The following is a 16,269-nucleotide window of genomic DNA, read 5'->3' on the forward strand; positions in this document are numbered from 1 at the left end:
TTGACTATGAGTTTGAATCCCCTGGCTTGACATCGCAGGCGTTTAGGGACCACAAGACGGATGGGAGACTCTCAAATGCTTGTGCACTACTAAGCGCCCAGCACCTCAGGGCTGGCACCCAGCAGGTGCTCCAGAAAGGTCGTGATGTGAGTTGGAGCCTGTGGCTGGATGGGCCTGAGGCGGCAGAGCTGGAGCGAGACAGGGCGCGTGGGTGTGAGCCGGGCTGCTCCAGGTGCAGGGTGAGGGGCAACCGTGGGCTCCGGGGAGGAAGCCGGCCTCGGGTCATCTCTGACCCGTAGTGCTTCCTATGGGGAGGAGCCCTGGGCAGGAGGAGCCTGGAGGCCACCACTCATGTAGGGGACAAGGGGGATATGGTAAGCTATGTCCAGCAGGAGGCTCAGGTGTCCCTAGTGCTGGGGAGCCACGGTCAGAGGAATCAGCAAGAAGGTCTCCTAGACACCTGCAAAAGTGCCCCGAGAGAGAATGAGCCAGAAACTGCCTCCCAGAGGCCCCAGTGTGTGTGTGTGGGGGGGGCGGGGGGGGTGACAACTCTAGCTGCCATGAAACACTGTGCCCTTTGCTTCTAAAACCCTCTCCCCAACCACACTCGGCAGTCAAGAGAGGAGTCGCTGGGTCTTCCCACACCCAGGCAGGATCCAGCCTGGGTTCAGCTGGAGAAGGGGAGAAACTCCACCCTGGATAAAAGACTGTAGCTCTATTGAGTCCCAGGGCAGCACTGGAGTCTCATCTGGTAGACCAGAAGGTTGTGTCTTGCCTGAGAGTGCCTGGAAAAGCTCCAGGACCTGCGCAGGATTTCATGCAGAGTCTGGGAAAAGATAGGTCCCCTAAGCAAGTGTAACAAGGAGTGAGACTTTCTCCTTAGACCCTCGCCTGCTGTCTGCCTGCGCTCAGCTCCAGGCCCTGCCATATTGTCCCCCCCCCACCCGCCCCCACTGCAGTGGGCTGACCCAAACAAACTACATTTCCCAGGTTCCTTTGCTAAGTGGCTCCTGTCTTAGGTTTGGTCAATGGGAGTCACTGGTGGGAGATTGTAGGGTGGGAGGAAGGGAGAAGCCGGGATATTTTCCTCCACTCTGCTTCACACGTGTCTCTAACAGTGGCTCTGTCTCCTCCACGGTCCCAGATGCCCCCAGATGCCCCAGCTCCTGGCTTTGGTAACGTCACTTCCAGCCCCAGAGGTGGTGGTGGCTTCTTGCAGTTGTTAATCTCAGGCTAGTCTCCCTTTCCTCTAATTGTTGTTTTAATTTCTCTAACATCTTTACAACCAATTCCTCTGTATTAAGTACCTTGTACAGAATCACTAGACAGAAGGTTTGCTTTCCTGTTGGCTTGGCTGTCACCCACCTCTTGGAGTCCAGTTGGTGGAGCTGGGATGGAAGGTGGGATCCCAGGAGGATGCCCACGTTTGGGTGGTGGTGGTGCCGCCCCCTGGGACGGGGAGCCATTGGAGGCAATGAGTCAGCGGGGCCCACTGGGCTTGAGGTGTGTAGGGGGCAACCATGGAGAACCGTTTGCTCCTGTTTTCACCAGGTGACACCCCACTCCTGGCCTTTGGCTCTCTCTTCTGGATCAGGGAGTCCTCCAAACTGCTCCCAAGCAAGACTTGTAAGGGCCAGAAGAAATCTTCATGCTATTTTTAGAGTCTGACCCTCTCTGCAGAGTTAAGGTTGTGGGCTGTGCTAGCCTCGCCCTTAGCATGGCCCATGTCTTAGAAACGTGTGGAAACCAGGTAATTTCCCAGTCTCCTGATCAGGAGGTGGGATTTTCCATCCGCCAAGGGTCACTTCCCAGTTTCTCACTCAGCACCTAGAAGCATCGTCCTTGCTGTCTCCATCACAGGGGTTGGTGGCCCAGAGCAGGGGTCCCTGGACCTCTCTTGGGGCAGCCTGCACTGAGGGAACAGAATAGCCTCCCCTCCTGCCGCCCTGCCCACCCTGCCCCTCAGAAACGCCCTGTGTGCTGGGGGCAAGGACTCCCAGGGCTGGGGGAATATGTTCTGCTCCCGCAGGGCTGGCCCTGGTATTAGGGTTGGCACTCAAAGCACAGGGGGTGCAGCTGGCAGCTGGAGTGGGTGCTCAGATGTCAACTCCAGGGAAACCAGCCCTCACGGCCCTTGGCCTGGGCCAGCCCCACTCTGGGCTCCCACAGCTTTCTGTCTCAGCCTCTGTTTACTGGTCAGCCACCTGGACAGGGGACTCAAGAAGGAGGTCAGGGCAGGCTCTGGCTCACTCTGAGGAGGGCATGAAGAATGTTTAAGGATAAATGAACAAATGAATAACAGTAATTACAGCTAATATGTATACAGAGCTTATTAAGTTACTTATATACTTACTTTGTAAGTTTACATACATATATAATATATACTATAGTATGTGTGTTATATAACTTTCAATCTTCAGACTACCTCTGTGAGGTTAAGGCAGAGATGCAGACTCAGGTGGTCTGGCTCTAAAGTCAGATAAAGTCTAACGAGGGAATAATTTAGAATGCCCGTGAGCTAGTGTCAGTTGTGTGGGATGTTTTCCCAAATTCGTGCCCCACCGCCAAGGGAGTGGGGAGCCTGCAGGAGGTGGGAGGGGTAGGTGGACGCAGGGCAGGTCGAGAGAGACAAAACGTCGGGGCAGCCGCAAGCCTGGTGGGAGCCGGACCCCGATGCGGGTCTCCTGCCCCCTCTCCCACCACCCCCACCCCCGCTGGGAAGGGTGACTCGAAGGGGAGGGGACGTTAGAAGGAGGCTGGAGGGTCTCGGAGGGCTGGGAGTGGCTGGCGCTGAAGATATGGACCCAGCGCTAGGCTGGCAGAGCTGGGGTGAGAGTGGGGGTTGGGGGCGGGGCGGCCGGCTGTGTGGGGCGGGGAGGAGGTGTGTCCACGCCCCGCCCCGCCCCCCGGCCTCTCTCCGGCAGCGCGCCGGCTTTCGCTTTCAGTCGGAGGCACCCGAGGCAGCGGATCGGCAGCGGAGGCGCGAGGGCGCAAGGGGCCCGCTGAGCCGCCCGCACCCATGGTGCCCACCGCCTTCTGGGCCGCGCTGGCCGTCGGACTGCAGCTCTGGGACGCAGGGCGCGCCGTGCCCGCCAAGGTAGGTGACGCGCTCGGCCCTGTCTGGGGGGGGGGGCGCCGTCCCATCCACCCCCGGGCTGGCGCGCGTCCCCCGCCCCGGGGCGTCCGGGGCGCTGTGACAGGGGTGCGGGGCTCGGGGCGACGGAGGCGCCGCACCCGCCACACCGGATCAGATGCGCGCCGCTGGAGACCCTCTGGGGACCCCGGGTTTGGCACACGTGCGCCCGGGGCCGGAACTCTGGCCACCGCGACCCGGAGTCGCACCTTGGTCCCTCCGCCGTCGGTGGCCGGCCAGTGGGCCCTGGGCAGACCCCGGCCAGACTGTGGACCCCAACTCCCGTTACCCTTGCGACCCCTGGCCTCTCCGGGGTGACTTGGGGGTGGGGGTAGGCGGTGATATGTACTGGGGCGCTGTCCCCACTACCGATGCCCGGCACCTTCTTCAGAAGACTTCCTCCCCTTCTGGGCTACGGTTTTCCTCTTTCTTAGAAATACTGGGGCTGCGTGTGTAAAAGAACAGGGCCAGCTGTGCAGTAAGCACCCAATAAGGGCACAGTCAGACTGTGGACTGTCTTCCGTGCCCTTTGCCCAGACCCCTTCCCCAGGACCCACCTGGAGTGTCCAGTGGCCACTTCAGAGCCTGCCATCTGTGGACTCTGGGGTGATGGGGAGGGAGACAGTGCCCTCAGGTTCCCCTGGGCTGACCTCCCCAAGGATCTGTGCCTGAGCTCTGGGCAACAGGGGTGAGGGAGGACATCTGGACTGGTTATCAAGACAAACATGATGTTTAAGGGGCTCCAGGAAAATGGAGAGAGCAGAGACCCCAGAGCTGTTATTCAGCACTAACTGCACCCACCACAATAGCAAGGGAGAGTGTACAGAGGATTGTTCCACCTTTGCGTCTCGCGGCTGTCTCCGTGGTCTGGTAAGACAGAATAGCCCCATTTTGGACTTCCCTGGTGGCGCAGTGGTTAAGAATCCGCCTGCCAATGCAGGGGACACGGGTTCGAGCCCTGGTCTGGGAAGATCCCACATGCCGCGGAGCAACTAAGCCCGTGCACCACAACTACTAAGCCTGCGCCCTAGAGCCCGTGAGCCACAACTGCTGAGCCCGCGTGCCACAACTACTGAGCCCGCGTGCCTAGAGTCTGTGCTCCACAACAAGGGAAGCCACCGCAATGAGAAGCCCGCAACAAAGAGTAGTCTCCACTCACCGCAACTAGAGAAAGCCTGCGTGCAGCAACAAAGACCCAACGCAGCCAAAACAAACAAATTAATTAATTAATTAAAAAAAGAATAGCCCCATTTTGCAGAGAAGGAAAACTGAGGCTCAGCAAACTCCTTGTGTTTCATGGAAGGGCATGGGGGGCTCTCTTTCTTCAAAAGGGACACCTCTTCCTTTCCCCTCTTGGCTAGGGAGGGGGTGTGCCTTCATCCTTTCCTCATGATCTCACCCTGATGGATGGGTGTGTGCTGACCCATCTGGATATCTTGACCAGGGAGGAGCGTGGGAGGTGGCATTGACTCATGTGAGGTGACTCACTGGCCAAGGCTAAAGACACCTTTAGAGTCCAGTTCTCAAGGGCAGAGGATGGAGGTGGTCAGACCAGAATTGACTCATTCACAGTTGGTGCCAGGGTGGGACCTGGGGGCGCTGCCCCAGAGGTTGTTCTGTAAACAGAGGAGGTCAGGAGAGTCCCAGGTCTGAGACTCGAGTGTGGATGCTGATGGCTCTGGTCCCCAGCCTGACTGCAGCGTGCCAAGGCTAGGGGCATCACTGTGCCTCAGCGAACCTGGGGACAAACGAGCCCCTGGGGGGAGGAGGCACAGGGCTTCTCTGCAGGACAGCAGCCCCTAGTCTTGGAGTTGCTGAGGGGTTTTCCTGAGTCTCTCACTTCCCTCCCGTGTGACCAGCTCCTGTATCAGCTCAGGTTCCCTCCTCCGGGACTGTCTTCATAGCCTTTTAGCTGGTCCCCTGGCCCCTGCCCCCTCTCCCACTGATCCTCCTTGGTGGCATCGCTGGGGTGGCCCTCCTCAAATTGGAGTGCCTCTCTCCCTGCCTGGGAAGCAAAAGGCTCCCAGTGGCCAAGGCAGAAACTCCCCCAGGTGTCTCAGGCCAGAGCGAGTGAGGTCTCGGGGTGTTTCCTGCCACCTCTCTGCATCGTACCCCATACCCCATGAAACACGGCCATTGTGTATCTTCGTACTCCACGCTGTCTCTCTCCATGGTGCACCCTTTCCCCCATCCTTCAGGGTCTTTTGCACGTTTCCCTCCACCCCACACACCAAAGCCTTTCCTCACTCTCCCAGTTGGATTTTTAAAAAATTTGTTTATTTTTTATTTTGTTTATTTTTTTGGCTGCATTGGGTCTTCGTTGCTGCGCGCAGGCTTCCTCTAGTTGCAGTGAGCTGGGACTACTCTTCATTGCGGTGCGTGGGCTTCTCATTGCAGTGGCTTCTGTTGTTGCAGAGCATGGGCTCTAGGCGCACAGGCTTCAGTAGTTGTGGCACGCGGGCTCGGTAGTTGTAGCTCTCGGGCCCTAGGGCACAGGCTTAGTAGTTGTGGAGCACGGGTTTAGTTGCTCTGCGGCATGTGGGATCTTCCCGGGCCAGGGCTCGAACCAGTGTCCCCTGCGTTGGCAGGCGGATTCTTAACCACTGCGCCACCAGGGGAGTCCTTCCCAGTTGGATTTTATCCTCTGCTCTTTGAACTCCCAGCCCTTCATCCCTCTCTAGGACAGACTACATTCTGCTTTTTAATCTGGTTGTGTTTTATCCACCTCAATAGATGGAAAGTTCCTTGAGGGCAGGTACTGTGGGGTCTTCCTCCTTATTATTAGCACCACAATAGCACCTGTTGTTTGAATGCTTACTAAGTGCCAGGCAGCATGCTTAGGATTTAACTAAAGAATCTTGCTGAAACCTTCCTTATAGCAACTCTTAAAAGGTGGCGTTTCCATTTAGAGACGTGGAAGGTGAGGCTCAGAGAGGTTATGGCATTTCCCAGGATTATGGAACTGGAGGGTAGGGGGTGGGGAGGTTCGAATGCAGGTCTGCCTGATTCCAAAGCTCTTCTTACTCTACCCTCCCCATGCCTGTATCCCCCTTCTGCCCCCACCTGGGTCCCTGGCACACAGTGGATACTCAGTTGTGTCAGATGTAATAGATCAAATTGTAGAAAGAGCCCCAGGGAGACCTGAGCTGCTGCAGGTGTGGCAGAATCACTTTGCCTGCAGGGTTTTTGCCTCCTTTAAAAGCTGTATCTGCTGGCTGGTGTGGAATGCATCATTCATTCATCTAGTCATCCATTCATTCAACAAACGAATGCCAATACAGCTGGCAGGATAGGTGAGCATTTGGTGCCATCTAATGGGGATGGGCAGGGCTCCAGCTGTCTGGCTTTCTGTTGTTGCTGGGAGGGGGCTGAGGGGATCTCTACCTGCTGGGTTGGCCTGAGGCTGAGGGGCCTCTGTTTGCCTCCTCAATACCTAGGGGCCTGGGGCCAGCTCAAGTTAGGGGAGAGGTTGGGGACTCCTAGCTTGGCCTGGGGACATTAGCCTTTGGTGGAGATGGGTGATCCAGGGTACCTGCTGTCCTGGGATGTCTCTTTGTCCCCTGTCTGATATGCCAGAGGGGAACCTGTTTGCTGACTGAGGATGTGGCCCTCACTGTGGTCCTGGGTTTGGCCCAGTGGCTCCTGGAGGAGTAGCCAAGAAGGTTGGAGGGGGAGAGTTTTGATGCCATCCGTGGGGTGTTTGTGTATGTGTTCCATTCAGCTGTACACATCAACTTAGTTCTCAGGTTTATGCCATGTGGGCTGCTTTTCTGTTGCTCAGACATGCCACACACACCCCTGCCTCAGGGCCTTTGCACTTGCTTCCCCTTTACCTTGAATGCTCCTCCAGCTGATATCCTCTGGTCTCATTCCTGCACTTCCTTTTGCTGAAATGAATTCTTCTCAGGAATGCCTTCTCTGGCCATCCTACCCATAAAAGCTCCCCACCAGGTGCTCTCACTCCCCTGACCTGCTTTGTTTTCCTATGTAACACTCATGGCCTATTGTATTTCTTTCACTTGCATTGTGTCTTTCTACTAGAGTGTTAAGCATGGTGAGGGCAGGGACTTGTTCACTTGTTCATAGCCTAGAAGAGGATCTCTTGTTCTCAGTTCTCTTGACGTTCGGGCCACACGGTTGCCGTGGGGACTGTCCTGCGAGTTGTAGGACGTTTAGCAGCATCCCTGGCCCCAACCCACTAGATGCCAGCAGCACTCGTCCTTCAGTTGCGACAGTTAAAACTGTCTCCAGATGCTGCAAAATGTCCCCTGGGGGGAATTGCCTCAGTTGAGAACCATTGGCTTAGAACAGTGCCTGGCATGTAGTGGGTGCTAAAAAATATTGAGTTAATGTCTGAAAATATTCATCTGACCTTCATAATGACCCTGTTTTTTTTAAAAAATTAATTAATTAATTTATTTTTTTTGGCTGTGTTGGGTCTTCGTTTCTGTGCGAGGGCTTTCTCTAGTTGCGGCGAGCGGGGGCCACTCTTCATCACAGTGCGCGGCCCTCTCACTATCGCGGCCTCTCTTGTTGCGGAGCACAGGCTCCAGACGTGCAGGCTCAGCAGTTGTGGCTCACGGGCCCAGTTGCTCCGCGGCATGTGGGATCTTCCCAGACCAGGGCTCGAACCCGTGTCCCCTGCATTGGCAGGCAGATTCTCAACCACTGCGCCACCAGGGAAGCCCGATGACCCTGTTTTATGGATGAGACAGAAGAGTTTGGAAAGCCAGTGGTGGCAGGGCTGGGCTCCAGTTCGTCTCACTCTCTCTGGGATATTTCCCTGGGTTCTTCCTCTGCTGTGTTGAGTCTGCTGAGGCTAGCGGTGCTCTCCCCAAAGTGCTCACCTGCCCACATCCCCCTCCCGGCTCGTGACAGGGCCACCCACTGGCAGTGACTCAGGAGCCCAGGAAGCATGTGACTTGACCAGAAGCAAGCAGCGAGGGAAGCCAGGGGTGATGGTGGAGAGAAGGGTGCTACCAAGGGAAACAGGAGCAAAGTGGAGTTGCTGTGGCTTCCGCTTGTGGACATCCCGCCAGGCCCCAGGGAAGCAATATTGATGACTTAGAAGAAACGCTCTGGCCTCAGAACTGGACAGACCTTGGCTCACTTCTTACTTTGCTGTTCATAGACTGTGTGACCTTGACAAGTCTTTCCATCTCTGGGAGCCTGCCTCTGTGTTCCCATCTGTAAAATAGAAATGATCCTTCACCTCACTGGCTGGTTGTCAGGATTAAAAGTGCTTTATATGCTGTGCAGCCCATTGGTGGCTCTTTGAGCATCTGTGGCTTCGCAGGGCCTGGGAGTCACCGTGGAGTCAGATTCCCTGTCCCTGAGCCACAGGGCTCCGAGGTAGGGGTGGCAGACCTCCATTTGCCCAGAGCTCCTGCCCAACATCCCTGAGAACAGTTTCCCTCCTGCCCGCCTTCTCCAAGGAAGGCTTCCTTCTCCTGGCTGTGCTTCCTGCTCCAGAACCCCCTTCCTAGGGCCTCTCACACCACCTACCCAACTGCCTGGCCTTAGGAGCCTGGCATGTGGCATAGGCTGCGGGGTCAGGAAATCCTCCCCTCCCCCTCCCAACTCCTTTCAGTGAGTGACAGGTGCTGGATCTTATTTGAGGGTGAGCAAGGGGCACATGTGGCATAGAATAGAGGAGTCTCATGACCTCTCTGTGGAGGGGATGCAGAAGGCCTCGACTTTCTCACCTGCAAGATGGGCATGGGCTGATTCCAGGCTGTCTTTAAAATCTCTTCCATCTCTGACCTCCGTGATCCGGAAGGTCGTATTTACTTGTAACCCTGAAAAGGGGAAGCTTTGTGAAGGCTCTTCTGAGGTCATGCTGTCCATCCCCCAGCCTCCAAGTGATTTCCGAGACAGCAGGACCCTGAGGAAGGAGCACTGGCCTGGGGCCCAGGAGACCAGAGTTCCCATCTGTACACTGTGGTCACCGGCTCACTGTGTGACCTCGCTCAGGTTACTTAACCTCTCTGGGCCTAAGCACCCCTATCTATAAAACCTAACAGCACTGATCCTAACACTCTCTTGGAATGTAGGGGAAGTATCAGTGTTGCCTGTGCTTGATGGAGGCCTCAGACTGGGGGCGAGGGGGGTCTAAGAGTTTTCCCGGGAAGGAGAGTCCACCACTCCCCACCATTAATATCTTTGATTCCCAGTCTCTCTTCTTGCTGACCTCAGTCCCACTTGTTTTAGCTGGAGTGATTTCCTTGACTCAGGCCGCAGTAGCATCTAGAATTCCTGGCTGCTGGTTAGCTTGCATCCGAGACAAGATGCACAACCCTCAGGCAGACCAGGCTTCACGGGTTTCCCACCTCCCTGCCCCTTACTACCTAATTAGCCCCTCTTAATGTTCAGAAGCCGGACCCTTTAGGGCACCAAACCACGGGAAAGTCCGTGCTCTGGGCATCACTGCGGGGCCTGCCGCCTGGGGTCCCACAGGTTCGGGGAAGCCTTGATTGCGGAGGTGGGGGTTCCTTGAAGAAGGCTTTGTCACCTGTGATGGACTCACAGCTGTCCTCCTGGTTCTGAGTCCCAGGGCTTTGGGTGTTTGTGCCCCTCCGCTGAGATGTTGACTGTGGGGCTGGGACTCTGGGGCCCACGGTCATTTTCCATCGTGTCGTGTCATGAGGTCACAGGTGGTGGTGACATCACTGTGGTTTGGGGCACTCGAGGTGCGAGCCCAGGAAGAGAAAGTGTCTGTTCACCGACGGGGGTTTGAAGGAGTCGATTTCCATCTGCCCCAGGTGTGAGCAATGCTGGGGGGAGGCGGGGGGCGGGGCGGCTGTCCAGGAGACCCCAGACTCCAGCTCTGGTCTGTCTCTGCCCTGGTGGCCTGTTGACCGTGACACACCGCCGTAGCTCTCAGCCTCCATGTCCTCTTTGCAGAGGAGGAGAGGTTGGAACAGGCTGCACCGCAGGTGTCACCTGCGCGGTTGAGGATCGCAAGGCTATCCATTTTGTTACTAGAACAACACCTGTTAGCCGGCTCGCAGGGCTGCAGAGCCCACCTCCCAGGCCCCAGGCCGGCCAGCCGCCCTGCCGTTCTCGGTAGCAGATACTGAGCGGGCACGCGTGGGGACAGCTGGCAGTGCGGGGTGACGTCGAGGGACACGGCCGGATCCCTTTGGCCAGCAAGCCACTGCTCTGCCCCCGGCTTCGGAGCTGGGACCCCGGGTTGATTCAGTGCTTTGACTGGAGGAAATCCCCAGGGGCTTTCGATTTCCTCTGCTGTCCAGACAGGGGCCCACCTGTCTGTTTCCACCTGAGCCTGGCCCTGCAGTGGGTGTGGCTGATTTGGCCACATATTCGGGGAACTGAGCGGGCCTGAGGGTGAGAGCAGCACGGGGAGGGATTTGGGGCAGGGGGCTCTGGATGGGCATCTGCCGGACTGTCCGTGGAGAGCCTTCTCCAGTGCCATTCAGGAGAGATGCCAGAGGCTGCGGAAGGGACCGGAGCGTGGAGCTGGGAGTGGGGGTCCCGGGCCCAGCCCTGGCTCAGCCTCCAGCTCGGGAGGGCTTGGCCAGTTCCCTTCTCCTCTCTGACCCTCAGCTGGCCCAGCTGGAAGTGGAGATCAGCAGAGACCTGGCCCAGCCTGAGTGTCAGACAAGGGGGAGGGGGAGGGGATAGAGAGGGTCAGCGACCTTGGGCAGGAGGTGACCTGCAGCTCCGGCCGCTGTGGGTCTCCAGCTCCAGGCCCAGGCCTGTGACAGTGACTCTTAGGGAAGGGCTCCCAGCACTTGGCTTTAGTTACCGGGACGGCCGCCAGCATCCTGGGCACCCCTCCGTGTCCTCCCTCCTGCTGACCCAGAGCCCCGCTTCGGTCTGCCACGCGCAGAGGCTCCAGGTTCAGCTTGCCCCTGGTGAGCCTGTCACCTCCTGCTCTGCATTCACAAGCCCCCAGTTCTGCTCCTTTCTGTCCTGTCCTCCTAGCTCTCTCAAGCCCCCCTCCCCCACCTCATGGCATGATTCCCCCGTCCTCCCTCCCCTCCCCCAACACCCCATGGCTTCACTCTCTTCCTGGCCTGGCCCCTTGGTCACCCCCCTCATCTTCTGACACCTTCCTGACTCTGTCCCCCACATTCCTCTTCCCGCAGTGACCACACAAGGATCTTTTTAAAAGCTGAGCCCTGGAGGGTGGTCAGGATTGGGCTGAGTGCATACCAGGAGGAAGAGTAGCAGGGGATAGTAGCTAGACCATCCTAGCTGGAGCAACAGACCTGTTAGGGGTGGTGATGGCACTTGAGGCTATAGGCTGTTTAGGACCAGTTTCTGGAAGTAGTAAAAAATTTAAAAATTAAATTAAAACATTGTAGCAACTGTACTTTTTGGAGCGTTTACTAAGCACTTTACATGTGTTATCTCATTTAATCCTCACAACAGTCCCATGAGGTATATACTGTTATCAGTTCCATTCTGCAGATGAGAAGACTGAGGTATTTTAGCCTCATTTATTTATTTTTTTTTTAAAAAAAGCAAAACTCCTTTGATGCTGCCCTCCAATAGAGGGGAGTCTGGATTCAAAGCCAGACATCTTTTTTCCAGTGACCATGCTTTCAGCTAACACACTCACTTCGTATCAGGAGTTGAGGCAACAGGGAGCCACGGATAGTTTTTGAGTGAGGGAGTGACCAGAGCAGAGGGTGTATTAGGAAGATCACTCAGGCCTCAGCGGGAAGGACAGATGAGGTGGAGAGAATGTTGCAGTAGTTTAGGTGAGAGCTCTGGGCTGAGAGGTTAGTAGCAGAGCAGGAAGGAAGGATCAAAGGCTTCAGGGAGGAGGAGGTGGGCTTTGAGCTGGACCAAAGACCTAGGGTGGGGACAGAGACACTCGGGAGAAAGGGGAGCCGTCCCTCTCCACCCCCTCCTGCAACATGAGGCACCTATGGCCTCAGCCCTGTCCCTGCGACCTGACCGTGGACAGTGTCACCCTCGTGTGTTCCTGGAGCTCTCGTGGTCAGCCCCAGGGTGAACCCGGCTTCGCTCACCCTGGCCGCTGCTGGGGTGGACATGAGGCTGGGCAGGACTGGCCTTTGCATCTCAGGCATGAAATGTGATGAGCCCCCCATGGGCAGAGGGGCAGGATTCCCGGGGACCTGCCTGCCTCTGCTGCCAGGACCTTGGGACCTTCTCCCTGGGCTTTGGTTTTCCTCTCAGTGGTGAGGTGGGGATAAAAGGGCCCCCCTCTGTCACTTCCCTCTGGGGTCTGGGAGAGTGCAGCAAATCCTGAGCGAGGACTGACGTCCAGGGGGTGCTTCGTGGGTGCCAGGCATGGGTCTAATGCATTACATGCCCTGAGTGCCTTCTGTCCTCAAGGCCGCCTGGGAAGGGTGTACCATTATCATCCCCATTTGATAGGAGAAGCAGTCGAGGCACAGAGGTTACGCTTTGGGCTCAGGTTCTCAGCTCAGTAGAGGCAGAGCCAAGATTCCACCCCAGACAGCCCCTTCCGAGCTCTGTGCTTAAACTACCACCCGGAAGTCACGGTGGTTCCAGTGGCCATGAGGGGCTCTGCCATTCTGGGGACGCCACCCTCTCTCTCGGTAAGCCCATTTCCTGCCCAGTTCTCCTGCTAGCCCCAGCTCATTTCAGTTAATTGGAAATGAAAGCTTTTGCTTCTGTTAAACAATTCAGCAACTATTAGGTACCCGCTGTGGGCTGTGGGCTGTGCGCTGGGCTGGGCATAGAGCCATGAGTAATAAAAACCCAACGACTAACGCTCAGCTCTTGCTGCTGCTGGGCATGGCGCTGAGCACTCCGCACGCCTTGGCCCAGTGAATCATAACAGCCCCATGAGGTGGGCACTGCTTTTGTCCCCGTTTCAGAGATGGCAAAACTGAGGCTGCCGAGTGGCAGAGCTGGGACCGAAACCTGGGTTTCTGGCTCAGAGCTCACGCTAGAAGGTGCAGACGGGGAGACACAGGAAAGCAAACGATTAACCAAAAGGTGGTCCGTGAATTAGCGAGATATACCCGGGTTGTCGCTGAAGCCCTCGGGGGGACCTCTGACCCCATCTGCGGGTCCGGAGAAGGTTTCCTTGAGATGATAGTGGAAAGGACTCTTGAAGGAAGCCAAAGAGTTAGCCCTGCAAGAGGGGAGGGCAGGATGTTTGGGCCGAGGGAGCAGCAGGAGGACACGTGAAGGAGGGTGCCAGAGCCGGAGGGAGGGTGCCAGGGCCGGAGGGAGGGTGCCAGGGCCGGAGGGAGGGTGCCAGAGCCGGAGGGACGATGCAGGGTGAGGTGAAGACTGAGTGGGAGATGCTGGCAGGGCCCAGGCAGCGGCCCCCGGGCCCCAAGCTGAGGACACTGAGCTCAGGACAGACTTGGTGTAGGAAGGTGGCTTCAGGTCTGTCTGGGAAGCCAGGGGACCAAGAGTGAGGAGGTTGTAGGTGGGGAGAGATGCCGAGGGTGGGGAGGCGGGGCCGTGAGAGATTGAGGAGGTGATATGGCCGGGCCTGGGGTGTGTGTGTTGGGAGGGGATGGAAAGGGTTGCGGTGTTTTCTGCAGCTAGACCGAGGGTTCCTTGAGGGCAAGGACCACGCCCTGGTATCTTCGTACCCCGGTGCTTAGCACAAAGCCTGACCCCAAGAACCGGATACCAGCCCGGGCTTCCTGTCCTCCCCCAGCTCACTTCTAAAGCGACATCACAGGCAGCAGGCCGGGAGTGGGATGTGTCACCCTCGGCCGCCGCCTGTGATGTGGTCGGTCCTCCTGACGTAGATGCCGCTCCTCTCCGTGATGGCAGATGAGCCTCCACTGCCTGGCTCCGGCGTCATCTCCGTGTCAGCTGCACCCCGAAGTCTGCGGGACTCCCGAGAACCCCCTAAGATTCAGGCCCAAATGGTTCTGCTGTCTCTCACCATATGCCAGGGCCCCAGGGACCTGCCATGGAAATGATGTGGTTTCTCTATTGGTTGAAGCCGGTTTCCCTCCCTGGGTCCTTGGGCAGACGCCTCTGCCCTGCCCCACGGCTGCAGCGTCTGCTCCTGGCATCCTGGAGACCCTTTTGCCTGGGAGAGTCATTGAACCCGCCCACACCTTGCTCACTGTGTGTTCTCCGGGGAGTCACTCTCCCTCTCTGGGCCTCTCCTCTGTGAAATGAGGGAGCAAGAGAAGATCACGGGGTATAAGACCGTCTGAGGACACTGAGGGAGATGTAGCTGGGACTAGTTCTGCTGCTTGCTGGCTACGTGGCCCCGGACATGGTATCGGATCTCCGGAAGCCTCTGTTGCTGCATCTCTAAAATGGGGTGCTGCTGACCTCATTGTGTTGGTGCAGAGATAAGACAAGAGGATGCGCGTGAGCGTGCTCAGCACTGTCTGCGCGCCGTAGGTGCTCCTCCTGGGTCTGAACAGTCTCTGTCTCTCCCACTTTGTGAAGAGAGAGGTTTTGTGGGGCATGTGTACTCCTCAAGCCTGAAGCTTCCCCCCGTGGCCTCCTTCCCACCACGTCCCCTTCCTGCTCTCACCCTGCCCAGGGGTGCTCCCGGGGGAGGCTGGGAGTGGGACCCCTTCCCAAGGGTACTGGCATCTAAGTGGGGGGCGGGGGAGGGTCTCCAGAAAATCAAAAAGCCTTGGAGACCCCCGCAGTGCTTCGTCAGGGCTGGCAGGAAGGGCAGACGGCCCCACAGCTTTAGTGCTTTCAGATGACACTGTCCTGGTGGCGGCCACTTCCTCCTCCTTCCCCAGGCCTGTCCTTCTTTGCCTTCCCCCTCTCGCAGTCTATTTATAAATAGGAGAAGGGACTGAGGGCCGCCACCTTGGGGTGCATGCTGGGTCTTGGTCGGGGAGCAGGGAGGCGGGAAGTCAGCTGGCGCGGGGTTGCCCAATTCCCCGAGAAAGTGCGCTGACTCAGACTCCACAATCAGAGGGTCTTGCCTGGTGCCCTGGCCCTGCTGCTCACTGGGTGGGCCCCAGTGCAGTGCCCACCTTGACCTCGTCTCCCTCCTCCAGCCCCGGCTGCTAGCTGTGGTTTCTGGTCCTCCAGGGTGAGAGTGGGGAGGAGTGGGAAAGGGAGGGAGTAGCGGGCGGGGAAAATTCATGCCTGACCCACCAGGTAGGTCTGGTCCTGCTCTGGCTTTGCCCCCTGCCGGCCTCTGAGGCTCACCTTCTTTCAGGGTCTCACAGCCAATCCCTGTCCCTTATCCTGGACACTGTGTCCTCTGGCCACTTAGTGGACCCCTGGCTGCTGGGTTTTGGTCACTCACCCAGACTCTTTATTTTGGGGTCCCCTCACCCCTCCAGGTGTTCCTCTTGAGTAAAGTCCCTTGGAGACCACCCAAGGCCAGTACCCTAGAAAGCCCACATCTGGCCTGCAGGCGTCCCCTCCTCCCTCTGCCTTAATGAGGCCCACTCCACTGTCCCTGCAGCTGGCCTACTGCCGTCCCCTGACCTTGGGCTTCCTGAGGACTGGGCCTGGGGTCAGCCTGAGGGTGACTCCATAACTGCAAGGGTCACAGGTCAGCTTCCCCAGACTTGCTCTCGAGGAGGGAGGGAAACCCCCTCCATTGCAAGGCCTGCATGGGCCACCTAGCGCCTCACCAGAACTGGGCCGCATGCTCCCAGCGACTTGTCCTCGCCTTGCCTGTTCTTAGCTGAAACCAAGGCAGAGAGAGCCCGGTTCTAATATCCCATCTGACACAGGTCCACACGCGTGTCAGGGCCTTTGCAGACCCTTAGAGCTCCCCCACTGGGCCCCCTGGGAGTCTGGGAGAAGATGACGGACCCAAGTTAAGACCCCCCCTGCCTTTGCGCCTACAAAATAACCCGAGGAGGAGGAGGCCGGGCAAGGTGTTATGTCACTATTTTACGGATGACAGTGTTGAGGCTCAGAGAGAGTAAGTGATGTCCCCAAGTCCCCTAGGACCAGCACATGCGTCCAGAGCCTCTGAACTGGGTCCAGTGCTCCTCCTGTGAGGCCAGGTGTCCGTGTACCTGGGAGGATGGACATCTCCAGTCCCCCTCCTCCCAGGGGACACCTGCTCAGGCCGTCCTCACCCTCGGAGAGCGTTTGAGGGGCAGAGCTGGGGCAGGGAAGCCCCGCCCCACACCCACCCTCAGCCTTTCCTCACACCCCAGCCCCTACCTCCTAGGTCATTCAGTTTTTCCACCTCTCATGTGGGT

General features: G+C 57.6%; 1 protein-coding gene across 2 annotated transcripts in view; it reads left to right on the forward strand.

Annotated features, from left to right (window-relative positions):
• The first annotated feature begins 2,950 nt into the window (after positions 1 to 2,950).
• TNFRSF1B (TNF receptor superfamily member 1B) overlaps positions 2,951 to 16,269 on the forward strand; it is a 34,896-nt gene continuing 21,577 nt past the window's right edge. For both annotated transcript variants that reach the window (XM_036872532.1, XM_036872543.1), the window contains exon 1: positions 2,951 to 3,097. In XM_036872532.1, coding sequence (XP_036728427.1) covers positions 3,020 to 3,097 — 78 coding nt within the window. In that variant the 5' untranslated portion in view covers positions 2,951 to 3,019. The remainder of the gene's footprint in view (positions 3,098 to 16,269) is intronic.

The sequence above is a fragment of the Balaenoptera musculus genome, chromosome 1, assembly GCF_009873245.2.
Source record: "Balaenoptera musculus isolate JJ_BM4_2016_0621 chromosome 1, mBalMus1.pri.v3, whole genome shotgun sequence".
In the NCBI taxonomy this organism is placed as follows: Eukaryota; Metazoa; Chordata; class Mammalia; order Artiodactyla; family Balaenopteridae; genus Balaenoptera; species Balaenoptera musculus.